The sequence below is a fragment of the Rhinoraja longicauda genome, chromosome 13, assembly GCF_053455715.1.
Source record: "Rhinoraja longicauda isolate Sanriku21f chromosome 13, sRhiLon1.1, whole genome shotgun sequence".
NCBI classification, from domain to species: Eukaryota; Metazoa; Chordata; class Chondrichthyes; order Rajiformes; family Arhynchobatidae; genus Rhinoraja; species Rhinoraja longicauda.
In genome coordinates this window covers 5,326,382-5,344,228 of record NC_135965.1, presented here as the reverse complement: position 1 = coordinate 5,344,228, position 17,847 = coordinate 5,326,382, and the positions used below count along the sequence as shown (strand labels likewise).

General features: G+C 40.3%; 2 protein-coding genes across 2 annotated transcripts in view; one reads left to right on the top strand and one right to left on the bottom strand.

Moving 5' to 3' along the window:
• The window catches only part of psmd1 (proteasome 26S subunit, non-ATPase 1), an 82,185-nt gene extending 66,023 nt beyond the window's left edge, over positions 1-16,162 (top strand). The window contains exons 17-25 of the mRNA XM_078410236.1: positions 3,995-4,109; positions 4,845-4,961; positions 6,396-6,498; positions 9,816-9,985; positions 10,923-11,015; positions 11,484-11,579; positions 12,202-12,357; positions 15,224-15,375; positions 15,974-16,162. Coding sequence (XP_078266362.1) covers positions 3,995-4,109; positions 4,845-4,961; positions 6,396-6,498; positions 9,816-9,985; positions 10,923-11,015; positions 11,484-11,579; positions 12,202-12,357; positions 15,224-15,370 — 997 coding nt within the window. The 3' untranslated portion in view covers positions 15,371-15,375; positions 15,974-16,162. The remainder of the gene's footprint in view (positions 1-3,994; positions 4,110-4,844; positions 4,962-6,395; positions 6,499-9,815; positions 9,986-10,922; positions 11,016-11,483; positions 11,580-12,201; positions 12,358-15,223; positions 15,376-15,973) is intronic.
• The window catches only part of eif4e2 (eukaryotic translation initiation factor 4E family member 2), a 400,744-nt gene that overhangs the window by 122,105 nt on the left and 260,792 nt on the right, over positions 1-17,847 (bottom strand). The gene's annotated exons all lie outside the window — the stretch shown is intronic.

The window sequence follows — 17,847 nt, the reverse complement described above, 5'->3', positions numbered from 1 at the left end:
AACTGATGGGCTGAAGTGTGTTTATTTCAATGCAAGCAGTAACATGGATAAAGCCAATGAACTCAGAGCCTGGATCAGTGCTTGGATCTATGATGTTGGTGCCAATATGGTGGCTTGGTTGTGAGAGGCACAAGACTGTCATCTCAACATTCCAGGGTTTGAATGGTTCAGGTATGATAGAGAGGAAGGTAAAAGCAGTGGAAGAGTTGCTTAACTAATCGGGCAGAATATAACAGCAGCACTCAGGGAGGACATACTGGAGGGTTTCTACACTAAGGCGATATGAGTAGAGCTCAAGAATAAGAAAGGTACAATCACACTAATCACTCTTGCCACCCACCCCCCCCCCCCCCCTTGCCCCCTCCCCCAACAGCCAGTGGGAGATAGAAGAACAGATATGTTGACCGATTACAAAAAAACATCAGGATTGTCATTTATTCACAAAATGCTGGAGTAACTCAAAGTCAGGCAGCATCTCAGGAGAAAAGGAATGGGTGACGTTTCAGGTCGAGACCCTTCTTCAGACTGATGACAGGGGGGCGGGACAAAGGAAGGATATAGGTGGAGACAGGAAGATAGAGGGAGAACGGGGGAGGGGAAGAGAGGGACAGAGGATAATAGATTAATTAACCCGGAGTTCCCTGTTTCTACTCTTTTCACTGAAGCTGTCTGAAGTGTTCCAGTGTTGTTCCATAATCTATAGAATTCTGGAAAATGATAGGTAATGTACTCGTTATTTGTAAACCACCATTTGAGTTCCCTCTCTTGTATTGTTAGCACCTTGAAATGTGTCTTTTTAGCTTCTTTAGGCATTGACATTTTTATATCAGACAGTAAACCTATCTGTGGCGCCAACTTCAGAATGCTGGACCCCATACTTGTCAGATCGCCAGACCTGCCTCATTCACAATTACAGCCTCTTATTCTCGACCAAATGCAATTTCCAAAGTATTTAAGCTGTGTTACTTCCTCTTAGATCAAATGATCCAAGTATCTTTCTCACCTGCCACATGTTTTAGTTTTGGAGAAACACTCTGGAAACAAGCCCTTTGGCCCACTGAGTCTGTGCCAACCAATGATCACCCATTCACATTAGTTCCATGTCATCCCAGTTTTGCATCCTGCACTCTAGTGCTAATTTATAGAAGCCAATTAACCTACAAACCTGCATGTCTTTGGAATGGGGGTGGAAACCAGAGCACCCGGATAAAAACCCACATAGTCACTGAAAGAACATGAGAATTCTATGAAGACACCACCGGTCGTCAGATTCGAACCCGGGTCTCTAGCTTTGTAAGGCAGTAACTACCGCTGTGCAGCCCTGCAGTATATCTTGCGGCATCTGCAACCTGCACTTCAGTTCCTCAACAGATGCAAAAGTTGCTCAGGCTGCTGGCATTTACTGTGGATGTAGTTGCCTTGGACAAAAGTGTCCATATGCTCCCACATGTTGCAGCTGCAGTATGTCTTCTCTCCGCTATTATTTTCCCTTAATTGGTTAGTTTGACATTAATCAAATTTACCTCATTTAGTTTATTAAATTATTTTGGAGAATTGGTATTCATTAACTTAAAGCAGCCTGCAGTCATTTACAATCTTTACCGAAGCCAATTAACTGACAAACATGTGGGTCTGTGGAGTGTGGGAAGAAACCGGAGCATCCGGGGAAAACTCACACAGTCGGGGGAAGAACATACAAACGTTCAAATGCTCAAAAGAAAAACGAGGATAGCAGAATTGTGCTAGAACATTATATAAATTTATAAAAAGGAACTGAATGCTAGCGAAATGTAAGCACTGTGAATTCAAGCGGTACAGAAAGAAGTCATCTCTTTGTGACATTTACTTTTAAATCTGAAGTTTCCATTATATAATTCAAAATGTTTTTACAGCCAAGGAGGGCCCAAAAGTTTCATATCATCTTTACCTTTTAGACCAGCAGTGAAACGTGTAAATAGAACAAACCTTAATGCTGAAAAAAAACCTTCAACTGTTGAAACAAAAACAGGGAATGCTTAGCAAGTTAGCTGGCATTTCTAAAGAAAATAGACAAGGTTGTTTAGAAATATGATTGTATGTTTGCATTGCATGTTTTTCTTTATTTAGCTGTGTGTCTTTGAAAAAGATTTTTTTTCATTGCAATATAGTTATTCCACTGCATCCTTTTGGGGGTTACTGAATATCCAAACAGTGATATTGTGTTGTTCAGGTTGCCCAACTTCAACTTTTATCAGTGTTTGGAATTTGAATGTAGGCACAATTAGTGGAGTTGAAATCCAAGCCAGTAACAAAGCTTTGAATGTTACATAACAAACTGCCTAAGCGTTGATGGCAGCACTACCATGGTAAAGGATTTGGCACATGAAGTAAAGCACAGTGATATAGTGACAACTGACCCAAAGTATCTCACACTTTAGTGAGGCTGAGGGTGCCTTGGTAGGGGTTGCCAGGTATTTTCTGGTAGCCATGTTTGCCAAGTTGTGGTCAAATTCACCATTGAATTCTATGTTTTTGGTTCTGGTCAAAGGGCTGTGCCAGAAACATTTGAAGATTCTTACAGTTCATTATAAATATACAGAATAAAGATGACTATTTTGCCAGGAAGCAACTATGTCCGTCTGCTCTTCCTGTTATAATGCCACTCAGAATGACGCTTGGGTTTCCAACTCAGGATAGCTTGGGGTAGAGGATCATGGACTACATAAATCTGTCAACTATAAAAGCCATCAACGACTCTGGTACTTTATCAGTGGTTTTCTTAAGCAGGTGTGCATAAAACCTGAACAGATACCACAATGCTTCTGTACTGTGAAACTCCACCTTTCCTTGTCTCTCTTTACTAATTGCAAGAGGGATTCTGGTGGGATGTTGATAGCAGGTGTGAAACTCAACACTAAAATGAGGTACATCGTGTCATAACCTTTTTTAAACTCTTCTAATGTGGTAATGTGATTTGTGCTTTTCATAACCATTTAACATCAGGTATGAAAGAGTAAGAAAATAACTGCAGATGCTGGTACAAATCGAAGGTATTTATTCACGAAATGCTGGAGTAACTCAGCAGGTCAGGCAGCCTGACCTGCTGAGTTACTCCAGCATTTTGTGAACTTCAGGTATGAAGATCTGCATGATTTATCTCCTACTATTAAAAGGGCATTCAACATGGAAGTTACAGAAAATGGAAGCTGAAGAAGAGAAAATGCACATTTCCCTATATTACTAGCTTGCTTCTTTTGCTGCAAGAACAAAAAGAACTATCTTGTACTCTTCCAGCACCTCTGGAGAGGCATTATTTTTTCACCTATCTCTGACCTGTTTTCTTTTTCTTCCACCTTAGCATGCATATTAAGCATGTCCTTTAAATACTGGAATTTAAATCATGACATGTTGGTGGTTGTCCTGTCTGTGGAAGTAGAATAATGACATCAACAGAACTACCATTTTGTCATATTTTTTTTAAAGTGCACATAGGCAGCAATTTTCATTTGGGTTTACTTATGCGTTCTGAGTTACGTTCTAGGCCATTAATATTAGTCATCAAAATCAAGCGATTGGTAAAACCAACAGGAGATTTCCCCCCCTTTTTTTTTCATATTTCAGATACAGCGCGGAAACAGGCCTTTTCGGCCCACCAAGTCCGCACCGCCCAGTGATCCCTGCACACTAACACTATCCTACACACACTAGGGACAATTTTTACATTTACCCAGTCAATTAACCTACATACTTGTACGTCTTTGGAGTGTGGGAGGAAACCGAAGATCTCGGAGAAAACCCACGCAGGTCACGGGGAGAACGTACAAACTCCTTACAGTACAGCACCCGTAGTCAGGATCGAACCTGAGTCTCCAGCGCTGCATTCGCTGTAAAGCAGCAACTCTACCGCTGCGCTACCGTGCCGTCCATGTATAGTTGCTATTGGGTACATTTCAACATTTTGAATGTAATATTTTTGATTTAAAATAATGTAGTTAATGTTTTCCATGTTTTATAGAACACCAGAACAGTGTCCAAGTGTGGTGTCTCTGCTTTCTGAAAGTTATAACCCTCATGTCCGATATGGTGCTGCCTTAGCTCTCGGCATATGTTGTGCTGGAACTGGCAATAAGGTGAGACCACATAGTTTTGATTATTAAATAGATCAGCACACGTTCCATTTCGCTCTTGTGCAAAATTGAAGCTATGTTATCATTATTTAAACTGGGCAAGACTCTGCAGGACATAATATCAGTAAATACAACACATTTTAACAGCAGTTTTAATTTTTGCTACAAAACCAGGGACATGTGCAGGGCATAGCTGGAATATTTAATGGTCAGAATCCTTGACCAATGGATGCTCATTTGAAACTGATCTGATATATGTTGTGGAAGGTAATTGAAGAAATGCTTTGAATACGAATGCCTAATCAAATAACTTTGAGATATCAAAAGAGAATGTTACTGTTCGGTCCAGAGCATTAGTTTGTGCAGGATCCCAAACAAACCTGAAAGTTAAACAACAAATTGTTCCCATTGATCATTCTGCATTTACTGTTTTCTCTGCAGTCTCCTCTACTTTGGCGGGTGTGAGGGGTTATGGGAAGAATGGGGTTAGGAGGGACAGATAAATCAGCCATGATTGAATGGCGGAGTAGACTTGATGGGCCGAATGGCCTACTTCTGCTCCTATCACTTATGATCTTATGACTTTGAGGAGTTCTTATGCAAATTGGATGACCACTTTTGGAACATGTTGTAGTTTTGTTTTAATTGACTGTGTTAAAAGATCTAGAATGAAGCCTACAATCCAGCACGACATTGATTTTTGCACTTATTGTTCCTTTCATTTCTGTTCTTTTGCAGGAAGCTATAAATCTTTTGGAGCCAATGACTAATGATCCAGTGAATTACGTCCGCCAGGGGGCTCTGATTGCATCTGCCCTTCTCCTAATCCAGCAGACAGAGATCACCTGTCCAAAGGTAAGCTTGAATACAACATTTGCAAGCGGATGGGGAGAAGAGTTGCATTGGAATTCCATCGCCCGAAAGATTGCGTCCTAGGTTTCCCACTATCCAGACACGAGTGTAACTGTTCCTATATTATTGTTAGGTCAAAATCTGGAATTGGCATCTGAATGTCATTATTGGGAGTGCTGCCACCATTTTGATCTCAGTGGTTCAAGAAAGTGTTGAACTAGCTCTTCCTTGGGATAATAAGCTTTCTGTTTGCTGTTGCCTCTGAGTACTGTTGCTCTTAGAACTTTCTGACTTAGTTATTTTTGTAAGAAGTATATAGCACAAATTAAAGGAAGGGAAATTATGTACAAATTGAGCCTTAAAGAAAGAGCAACTTGAATAAAACTGAAATCTAAGCTAACCATCACAATCTCAACCTGATCTGAACTCTAAAACTTGTAATTTTCTTTCATACGCGACCTGACCTGTCACAGTAAATATACCAATCTGAAATATTCTATTGAACCGTTGATCAGGAACAGGGAATATTTAATCATTATTAGCAAATAATGCTGACCCAAATAAAGTACTGAGCTGGCTCAGCATGGCAAATCCCACGTTGACTCGAATCAGGTACACATGGTTGAGTTCAAATCAGATGAATGGGTCCATAGATATCAGGCTGGGATCAGGTGGCCAACCTCAATGTGATTTGGGAATGATCGGCTTGAATACAAAATATAATTATGCATGCATTGTAGTCAACCGACATAGCACTTCATTTCAACAGCAAGAAAGATAAAGGAAGAACAACATACAGGAAGATCAAGAAGGCACAACATAAGACATCAAGTGCTGGAGTAACTCGACTCGTCCCCTGACCCATTGCTTGTCCATGTTCTCCAGAGATGCTGCCTGACCTGCAGAGTTACTCCAGCACTTTTTTTATTTAACCAGCAGCTGCAGTTGTTTGTGTCCAGTCTGAAGAAGGCTCCAGAACCAAAACAAATTCTGTCCATATTTTCCATAGATGTTGCCCGACCTGCTGAATTACTCCAGCACTGGTATCTTTTTTTGTAAAGCAACATTTCGAGTTCCTTGTGTCTACAGCATACTTAATTATATCCATGTGGATTTTGAAGCCTGTGCTTGTGTTCTGCATTATTTTTTTGTATTTTAATAAATAAAATAAAACGGTGATAATGAAAAGGTTTAATTCAGAGCCTTGTAGCTTGAGCAATAAGATTTCAATCTTGACCACTGGTGCCATCTATGTGCAGTTTGCATATTCTCCCTGTTGCTTTGTAGGTATCACAAGTGCTCTGGATTCTGATTGCTAGGTTAATTGGTCTTTATAAATTAGCTCAGGTGGACGGGTGAGTAATGGAATCTGGGTGGTGTTGATGTTTTTCGTTCTACATATTCGTCATTGATTTGCTGTGCTGTGGTATTTGCCAGGTCACGCAATTCCGTCAGCTTTATGCGAAGGTCATCAACGACAAGCACGATGACGTGATGGCCAAGTTTGGTGCTATCCTAGCTCAAGGCATTCTTGATGCAGGTAATGTAAAGGCTACCTTGAGACCCATCATTTTCCTCAAGAAAACACTGAGTGGGTTTCTCACATATGTTGTCCCTTTAATGTAACCAGGTTGACTCTTCCTAATCATATTGTGAATTTCTACATCTTCTGTTACCATTTTATCAGACTAACTGGTCTATAGTCCGTTATTACCCTCTTCCTTGTATGTATGTGTATTTCACATTAATGCCAAGCTGATGGAACTATTCCAGAATATAAGGAACTTTGTAAAATTGTCACTATTGTATCCCCTCCCTATAACTACCTCTTTTAGAAACCTTAAACTCAGATGATCAAATCAATGAGATAATATGTAATACTCTCCTGAATCTCTTCAGAACTCTGTTTCAATTATACTAATCACTTTTTAATTTCTTATTGTCATTAAATCTTCATTTTCTGAATATTTATGACATAAATGGTGTCTTCAAGCATGCAGTTCGACACAAAATGTTTGTTTCATATCTCGGGTCATTTCCTTATTGCCCATTATATTCTTTCCCGCCTTTGTCTTCAGAGAAGCCATGTTTATTTTGGCTTTTATATTTTTTAGATGCAGATTACATTAAATTATTCATTTGATTTCTATAGCTGTGCTGTAGAAGAGAAATAATAAGTACTAATAGCCAAATCTTTACACCTGATTCAAATCTCCAAACATTCATACAAGATGCTCAGAAGAAAACTGAGACATATTAGTGCAGGCGCTTTCAAGCCATTTTCGCAGTTTAACAGATAAAGGCCAATATGCCATTTGCCTCCTTAACCACATGTTGGACTTGCCTGCAAATCTTTTTTGATTCGTACACTGGAACACCTACTGTATATCCCTCTGATCTTTACTCATTTTGATATCTCTCCATCGATATGATAATCTGCCTTTTCTTTGCTCTCACCAAAGTACAGGGGGGAGGGAGGTGGAGAGAGGGGGGAGGGAGGTGGAGAGAGGGGGGAGGGAGGTGGAGAGAGGGGGGAGGGGGGAGGGAGGCGGAGAGAGGGGGGAGGGGGGAGGGAGGCAGAGAGAGGGGGGAGGGAGGCGGAGAGAGGGGGGAGGGAGGCGGAGAGAGGGGGGAGGGAGGCGGAGAGAGGGGGGAGGGAGGCGGAGAGAGGGGGGAGGGAGGCGGAGAGAGGGGGGAGGGAGGCGGAGAGAGGGGGGAGAGAGGGGAGGGAGGTGGAGAGAGGGGGAAGGGAGGTGGAGAGAGGGGGAAGGGAGGTGGAGAGAGGGGGGAGGGAGGCGGAGAGAGGGGGGGAGGGAGGCGGAGAGAGGTGGAGAGAGGGGAGGGAGGTGGAGAGAGGGGGAAGGGAGGTGGAGAGAGGGGGAAGGGAGGTGGAGAGAGGGGGAGGGAGGTGGAGAGAGGGGGAAGGGAGGTGGAGAGAGGGGGAAGGGAGGTGGAGAGAGGGGGAAGGGAGGTGGAGAGAGATTTAAAAAAAAAATTTTTTTTTTAACATTTAAAAAAAACAACAAAAAAAAACTAGATAGAGCTCTTAAGGATAGCGGAGTCAGGGGGTATGGAGAGAAGGCAGGAACAGGGTACTGATTGAGAATGATCAGCCATGATCACATTGAATGGCGGTGCTGGCTCGAAGGGCCGAATGGCCTACTCCTGCACCTATTGTCTATCATCTATTGTCTATGACCTCAAACTACCCCGCATTAAACTTCATTTGCCAGGTTTTTGCTCAATTGCTCAATCTGTCTATATCCTGTTCCAGAATTGCCATGGGCTCATCACAACGTGCCCTTCCATCTGTTTCATATAATGTCAAACTTGCAAACATATCATACTATTCCCCAGGTCATTATGCAAATATGAATCATTTCAGGGCAAACACCAATAGCTGGAGTCCTTCACGAGTCACACCACTCCAACTGATAAAGAGCCCATTTATTCTAAGTCTAATAAACATATGTCACTGTTTTGAAGTTTTCAATTATTTCCGAAAAGTCTAGCTTTAATTTTAAGTTTATGCCTCATATTTCTGGAGTCGCTCGCTAGAAAAGTTAATTCAAAATTAACTTGATAAGTGGCCTTACGTATGCTGTTTTAACTGTCCATTCTAATTCTGCTGAAACGTCCTTTTACAGTAATGCTGTACTTCAAGCACCATTAATACATGTTCAGTCATCTGGAAAAACAAATTGTTCTTCGACCTGATGTATCATCCAGCTAATCCTTTAATTGAAACATCTTGACCATCCAAATCGATTATACTAGGGTTACTGCATAACTAATTGAATCCATATTGGCTTGAAGTCAACTCATGAGATGAATCTAAAATTTGCATCAGTTATGCAACTGTGACTTGCAATGTAAAGAGATTATGAATGGATGAAAAGACAATGTATTTGAATGTTGGGACTATTCTGATGTGAACTCGGCTGCACATTTTGGAAGTGAACATCTTGGATCATTTTACATATAGCAAATTCTGTTTGGCATTAGGTGAAACTACAGTTGCGGTAAAGTGTAATTTTATTTCCAGTGGCTTTGTGTCATTAATATGACAAAGGCATCCCGAGGCACATCGTAAAGGTGTTGTCAAACAACATTTAGCACTGTGACAAGGGTGATGTTGGGGCAAGTATTTAAAAGATCAATCAAAGGGGCAAGTTTTAAGAAGCATCCAAAAGGGAGAAAGTGGGAGAGTTCAGTAGTTTACGAAGGGAATTCCACACCTTTGGCAGCTAAAAATATGAATATTATTGTATAAAATAAGCAGAAGGCTCCAAAAATGTTTTCTTTTGAGTTGTGTGATGTAAGAGAGGAAAATGTGATTTTTTTTTTTCTCCCTTCCACCCCCCTCTATTGAAGTTCAGGATATATTCAAAATAGCTTGAATTGTATAGTGAATGAGATGCAGCAGTCCAAGCTGCTCCATTCTCGAGGCTTCTACTGGTTGTGCTGTTTCCGGGGATCAACGTATTGTCATAAAATCACATAACAATGGCGCAGCGGTAGAGTTGCTGCCTTACAACGCCAGAGACCCGGACTTGATCCATGCTACGGGCGCTGTCTGTACTGTGTTTATATGTTCTCCCCGTGACCACGTGGGATTTCCCCGGATACTCCAGTTTTCTCCCACACTTCAAAGTTCTACAGGTTTGTGGGTTAATTGGAGTCAGTAAATTGTCCCTAATATGTAGCATAGAGCTAGTGTTCGGGGTGATCACTGTTTGGTGTGGACTCGGTGGGCTGAAGGGCCTGTTTCCACAATGTATCTCTGAAGTGTAAAATGTCTAAAGACAGGAACATCAGGTGATGAAGTAAGATGATTTAATTTCTTTCTTTTGATAGGTGGTCGCAATATGACCATTTCGCTCCAGTCACGGACAGGACACACCCACATGCCCTCAGTTGTAGGAGTGCTGGTGTTCACTCAATTTTGGTTCTGGTTCCCTCATTCACATTTCTTGTCCCTGGCCTTCACTCCAACTGCAGTAATTGGACTGAACAAGGATCTCAAGGTAACTTCATTTGTGTATTTTTTCCTTCATTCCATTGTTTCAAGGACAAACATGCCCCGATAAAGTTAAGAGAGTGCGAGAAATGGGGCCCTGGTGATTTCCAAAAAATGTTTAGGAAATGGGACCCTAGTGAGTTTCAAGGGAGATCAAGAAACATCACCAGTGAATCAAATGGCAAACCACAAGGATTTCAGAATAATCACTTTGCAAGTTATCAGTTTTACGAAATACCGGATATGTTCATCAGGGCTGCATTATAATGAAATGTTAAACCTGTGCTCAATTTAAGTCGAATAGAAAAATATTGCAAACATTAGAAACCTGAAATACAAAATTCTGTAAATACCTATGCACAATGACGTCTGGCTTTGAGATTGTTCTGCAGCTTCTCGGAGACATCCTTGACCCTGACACCAGGGAGGCAACGCAATATCCTGGACTCCTGTTTGTTGACACAATCTGCTGTCTGCTCTCCCTGACTATCGCGTGACCTGTCACTATAGCCTTGTCACTCTTCTCTTTTTGTGGTTCAGAGCCAATCCTTCTGCCACAGGCCTGGCTGCAGCTGTTGCTTTCTCCTGAATAGTCATTCTCCCCCCCCCCCCCCCCCCAACAATATCTTAAATATAAATGTATTTATATCCACAACAGTATTTGGAGTCGAGCAGAATAATTATTCTGTGTCTTGCCCATTCTTTTTTCTTTCTAAATATTCTTATATACGTAATGTCTACACTGCCGATGTGCTCTATTGGTTGTAAAATGTCATGGGAAGACACAGATTGTAGATGGTTCCATATAAAATCACATTTTCCTTCCCTCTTCTAAATACATTGAATTAGACATACAGTATTATAAAATGTATTTTTCTGGCCTTATTTTTATAGTTTGTTCAATAACCTTTGAACACTACATGAATGGTATACTTTGTTCACAGATGCCTAAAGTCCAGTACAAATCCAACTGCAAGCCCTCGACATTTGCTTACCCTGCTGCACTGGAGGTTCCTAAGGAGAAAGAAAAGGAAAAGGTCTATTTCACAAGATATTTCCACACGTAAAAGCTATATAGCATATGCTCTAATACCTAATCATATTCGAAAGAGAAGAAAAACTTTTTTTTGTTCGCTTATAAAATATGAAAACTCTTTATGAATTTATATCTTAAATTTCTTTCCCAATTTTAATTCACATTTTGAATTTTGAAAAACTAAGCAAAATGCAAGTTGAGTATTTCTGCCTTTATTGTCAGTTTCTGATTTTCAACTAGTTTGTGCAGCAGTTCTTAGTCAGTCTGGCCATTACTAATTTTTACAGATAGTCAAGCAAGTTTGTTTCTTATTTTCACAAGATAGAAAGTTGTGATATTTTGTTGATGCTACTATTGCAGTCACAAATTTGGGCCATGAATTCATTATTTAAAAATGTGATTTTTTTTTCATTTTTCTCATTTTGACTTGATGCTTGAAATATAAATGTGTTACCTGTTCAATGCCTAGGTTTCTACAGCTGTCCTATCAACCACTGCCAAAGCAAAGAAGAAGGAGAAAGAAAAAGAGAAGGGAAAAGAAAAAGAGGAGGAAAAAATGGAAGTGGTAAGTATGAAGTGGACAGACGTGTGTAAGAGTTACATGCATTGAAATAATCTGGTCGGGAAAATGTAGAGAGAGAATTATGTTTTCCCTTTCACTTTCCAAATTTGGAATCTCAAAAAATAGTTAAACCTCCTTTTAAAAACAATTCAATGCTCATAAGAACTTAAAATGGTAGTTTTATAAAATTAGATAGGCAATGTTATTGTAAACTAGACCAAGTGGACCCGTTGGGCCCAAACCTCTCCTGCATTGGTGCAGCTCCCTCTCCCCCTCACCCCTTCCCCTCCAATCCCCCTTCTCCTCCCCCCCTTCCTCTCCCCCCACTCCATCCCCCTCAACCCCCTTATCCTCCCTTCACCACCTCCCCTTCCCTCCCACCCTCCCTCCCCTTCCCTCCCTAAATAGATTAAAACCTTAAAATGTGAATAACTATAAAATATAACACTGATTTCAATGAAACCGTCCATTAGCACCAAAGGGACGGCGGTGAGTAAGGTGGGCCTAAAATTGTCGCTCTATGGTGCACTGTTTTGGCTGTAGTTCAGGAACAAACAAACAAAGAAACAGGAGTTTTAGTCTATAGATGTGGTCTTGCGCTAATTAAAGTTTTTTTCCTTTCCAGGAAGAGGTGGAGAAGAAAGATGAAGACAAAGAAAAAGAAAAGAAGAAAGAACCAGAGCCAAACACTCATCTATTGGAGAACCCAGCTCGAGTAATGCCTGCACAACTTAAAATCTTGGCAATGCCAGAAGCTTGCAGATACCAACCATTTAAACCTGTAAGGATTGTTTTCAAACCGTGCAACTAAACCAGTCCTAAACTTGCAATTATGTCAGTTAATGGCTTAATAATTGCTTCAGTATGACTGCGATTTATTGTTGTAAAGTAGGAGTTACAGACATGGGCCAAAAACATGAGGCAGAAATTTGTCGTGGAATCTCCTACAATGTTTTTTTTCCTCCATATCCCAGGCCGGTTCCTTACTAACAAGTCAACTTATGACAGTCACTTCTACCTCATCCCCATCTCACTTGACAACTTTCTACTGTATGATGTAAAACTGCTTGTCCGCCATTCTGTTTTGAATTAATTGAGATTCCATTTAATTAGAATGTGCGGTCCCTGCCATAAACTGTGTAACCTGGTAATCCATTCCTCCTGTATTCTTCCCCCAGCCACAATCCCAGACGGAACCAGACTTTAATGAAAGCCAACAACTTGCAACTTAAGAACTGTCAATTTGGCCACAGCTCAGTCTCTCCATGTTGTTAACTCCTTACTTACTTACTTACTTACTTACTTACTTACTTACTTACTTACTTACTTACTTATTAAAGTTCTTTCACAACCTTCCATCTTACATTCCCCAAAACTGTGAGAAATAAAAAATATGACCCACATCCCAATTGGCAGTGAAGCTCATTAGCTTAACATTTTTGTGATTATTAATTCTCATTGGCTCCCATTTGTTTAAAACCTTGGGGGAAATTGCTCATCTTTCCCATTAGTCCAGACGCCTCTCTTAAATGAACTCAATATTCATTTACCTTGTTCTCTTTTGCAATAACCATTTCCAAAAATCCACCATCAGCTGTCATACCTTTAGCTGAGTAGGTCCCAACTTCTGTAATTCCATCACTGGATTTCTCCCACTCGTAAGATACTCCTTTAACCCCACTTCTGTCACCTGTCCTTTGGACCTTTGTAAACATTTATCTTTTTTTCATGTTCTTTCTATTTTTTTGATTAACCTTTTTAACTTTCTCTTTTATCTCTGTTTTATTATATAAATTAGACAATAGTGCAGCATAAGTAATGGATGTCCAAGTCAGGTTGAATATTTTTGTGGAACATTTCCTATCGATTTGGAAAGGCTCTGAGCTGTGTTATGGTTTATGAAAATGTGTGTCTGAATGGTATTTCCTTCGCCCTTGTTACTTTTAATTCCGACTTGTTGCATGCATTTTTAATGTGGGTCAGTTAAATTGTTGAAAGTGCTGCAGCCTGTTAATTGTAATTACCCTCAATTTGCTTATACGGGTACAAAATATTTTACTGATTTGTCCAACTTGAACTCGTAGGCACTAATTATTATTGTTATTTATGAAGATTTAACAGTCTTTGTTCATCCCCCTCTCCTTCCAATCCACCTCCCTTTATGACCCTCTCCTGTCTAGCTCCCTTCACCCATTTCCATCCTCCTACTCCTGGTTCCATCCACTTACAACCCATATGTTTCATCCACTGGATCCTCTCCCCCAATTTGGTTTCATCTGCCCTTCATCTCTTCCCCAATGGTTCCCATTCTCACTTTCTTACTGGTAGCCCTTGTGTTCTTGCATCATAACACAGCTGCTGTCTCCACCTTTACCCAAGTTAGACATCCTTTACTTGTACTGTCATGCCATTGGGTTGCAGGTCACCCGGGTGGAATACTAGGTGCCATTCCTCTGGTTTATGTAGACCCCCCCCCCCACTAGATCTATCTGGCCTTCATCTTTCAATCCCTTTCAGGTCCACTTGTCACCTACCGGCCCTGGTCTCATTCTTCCCCCTCTCCTCTTTATACTGGCTATCTTCACTTTCAGTCCTAATGCAAGATCTCAACCTGATATTACAAAATTTCCTTCTCTCTTTCCCCAACTCTCTCCCGCTTTCACTTTCTCTACAATTACTGCTCCAACAGTTTGATTAGTGCTCCAAATTCCAGCATCTCCAGTCTCTTGTGTCCCCACGACAATATGGGGGATGTGTCATACTCTAGTTCAGCATTGTTGGCACTTGGAGGAAACTAGTGAGATGTAGAGCAATTATGTTTGCCTGAAATACCTTGGTTTTATTGAAGTTTGACACTAAAGAGCTGTACTGTGGTTTGAGCCACAGACATTGACATAACAGAATGTTATCTCAATAGCATGATCAAAAATACCACAACATTTCTTGAGTTAAATATTAATTTCGATTTGATCAGGGACAGGAGAATGTAATTGAACAAAACTAGTATGGGAACCGAGGATGCAGTAATACTGGCTCTTTGGTCTTCATGCTTGTTCAACAGACACAAGAGGAACACAGGAACCAGGACACAAAGTATGAAAGGAAACTTTGTTTTACCGTTTCCTTTTGTGTTTGCGTTTCTTTTCATACGATGTGTCCTGGTTCCTGTGTTCCCTTTCAACACGGGTCTGAAGAAGGGTCTCGACCCAAAACGTCACCTGTTCCTTCTCTCCAGAGATGTTGCCTGTCCCATTAAGTTACTCCAGCTTTTTGTGTCTATCTTCCCTTTCAACTCTTTGGGACCCAGTTCCATGCCTCCGTGCAACTAATTGTTGTCATGTTCCCCGTGCTCCCAGGGGCACTGAAGAATTTATTATCCAGTGTGACATCCAAAATCAGTATGTAGGAATAATATCCAATAGTCTGGAAAATTTACCATTCTGGCATCACCAAATTCCCAAGTGTGCTGAATTAATGCAGTTTTTCTTTATATTAACTTTTTAAACAATGTTTTACGTATTTCATTTGTCATACAGATGATTTAGAGTATGTTTAATCTCTACTTTGAAATCATCCGAAATTATAAAATGCTTTTTACGCTAATGAATTTGGTTGTTATACCACATTGAAATGTGTTGTTTTTGCAGTTGTCAATTGGTGGGATTATAATTCTGAAGGATACCAGTGAAGAGATAGAGGAGCTTGTGGAACCCGTTCCTGCTCATGGACCCAAGATTGAGGAGGAGGAGGAAGAGCCTGAGCCTCCAGAGCCATTTGAATATGTTGATGATTAAACCACGTAAGCCTCGTGACTCGCAATTCATTCTTGTGTTCTGTTTCATCCAATGCAACAGCACCAACTTGCACTGGTGGAACAATTTATTTTAATAAAAATGTCCCAGGGCAGTTATTAATACAAATGTTATTAACACTAACCCACAGGAGGAGATATCAGGACAGATGACCGAAGTGCATTTCAGCATGCACTGAATTGTCTTTGGTCTCATTTATCTGCCTTCATGTCCAGACATCATTCAAATTTTATCGTGCCTCTGAAATCAAATTCAGCCATTTTTAACAGCTGCATATTTAATATCCGGCACCAATCCCCGAAGCAAGCTGATGAGAAATTCACATATGACTTTTGTTTTTCAAAAAAAGTGTGTTATTTCTCTATTCAGTGAGAGGCTTGGCGTCGTATTGAATGACTGCAGGATCACTGTAATGGGTAACCCAAATTAGGGCCAACAGTAACATTTCTCATTTAATTGGATTTAAATATATGGTTTTAAGAATTAAATGCTTCTGAATTAAATGTTCTCAACTGAGCAAAACATTGTTGGAAACCGGTGTCACTGAAAGGCTCATTCTATTTGTTTTCTTTTGATCCTGCACAGGATACTTGCGCCATTTTCAACATTTGGGTTTTATTGGAGATGCCTGTTTAAGGTGATCATACCATGCTTCTGCAGAAAGGACTAGTGCTCTTTCATATCTGGATTGATAACTTTCAGAACAATTGCAATTAATCATACATTGTAAAACTCGGTAATGCTTTGAAGAAATCAATAAACCACTTTCGTGTATAAAACCATTGTGCTTTATGTCATTTTTGCTTATGCACTGAAGTTTACTCGGCACAAAGATAAAGTTAGTTATTTTGAAAGTGCATTTCATGGATCCTGCAACCTTCAGGGCTGCAACAAACATTGTAGCAGCACCAATAAGTAAAACTACCTATCTACCAATTGTTTCCATGGTCAATCCATATGTATATATATTGAGATGGATTATTGAAGTCTGGAATTGGCCTTTGATAAAACAAAATCCTTTTAGTTTTGACTTGTTTGTAATCTCTTCTGCCTAATGTGTCAATGCATGTTGGGGGCAGCTGGTACCTCACAGAAATGACCCTTTCTTCTGTAGATGGATGAATCTGGGTGGTTAAACTCCTAGAAAATGGAACAGTGGTGGAACAGGTCCTTCGGCCCAACTGTCTGCGCCTGACATAATGTCATTAAATGAATTTCCTTTGTCGGCATGTGATCCATACTCCTCCATTCCCTGCACATCCATGTGCCTACCGAACAGCTTCTTAAATTCCCCTATTGATCTGCCTCCACCATCCCTGGCCGCACGCACCAAGCACCCACCACTCTTGTGTTAAAACAAATATATTGCTCCACACATCTCCTTTAAACTATTCTGCTCTCATCTTAAAGCTATACCCTCTAGTTTCCACTCTGGGCATAAAGGCTCTGACACTCTGCCATCTCCATGCCTCTCAAAAGTTTAGATACTTCTATCAGGTCTTTCTTCAACCTCTGACATTTCAAAGAAATCAATCTAAGCTTGTCTAAACTCTCCACTTCTCTGATACGTTGCCTGTAGCTGGAAAGCAGGAAATAAATGGTTGCTTTCTTTCGGGATGCCTCCTTCCACGACCTCTATATGCCACTTCCATTTTCTCTACTTTTCCTCTTGTTTCTGTTTAAAATGGTTAAACAGTGTCTCTTGTAAAAAAAACACCACCTAATTCCTTTCAAATGGTCTTTTTGTGAGTCACTACATTTGCTATTAGCATTATTCCAAAGCAATGGAAATTAATTTATATAGAAGTATCCTTCTGAAGTTGGTGTTTGAGTTATTTAAATGTTGGAATGATGGAATTAATTCCAGGAAATAACCAATTCAATTGTTTTTGCAATAAGCTGAATCCAGTGAAAAATATCTTCAGAAGCAGATCATTTAAAACTAGAGAAACCCATGCAATGTAATTTGAAAGATTCAAAATGCATGTAATTATTTGCTTTAGTTTCCCTTTATTGCCATTAATTTACTTTTTAATTGAAGATATTAAACAATTTTGAATTTGAGCAAAATCAGGAATTATCAACAGAAGATTAATCCCATGGAATTTGTGGGGTAGGTGGAGAATACTTGTCACAAATAAGTTTACTGGTATATAGAATTTATTATAACATCATAAATAGCTCGGGAATTAATTTACCTATTCTATAAATTAAGGTCCTACCTTGCAGTTTCTAAGAACGTGGGGCGGCACGGTAGCGCAGCGGTAGAGTTGCTGCTTTACAGCAAATGCAGCGCCGGAGACTCAGGTTCGATCCTGACTACGGGTGCTGCACTGTAAGGAGTTTGTACGTTCTCCCCGTGACCTGCGTGGGTTTACTCCGAGATCTTCGGTTTCCTCCCACACTCCAAAGACGTACAGGTATGTAGGTTAATTGGCTGGGTAAATGTAAAAAATTGT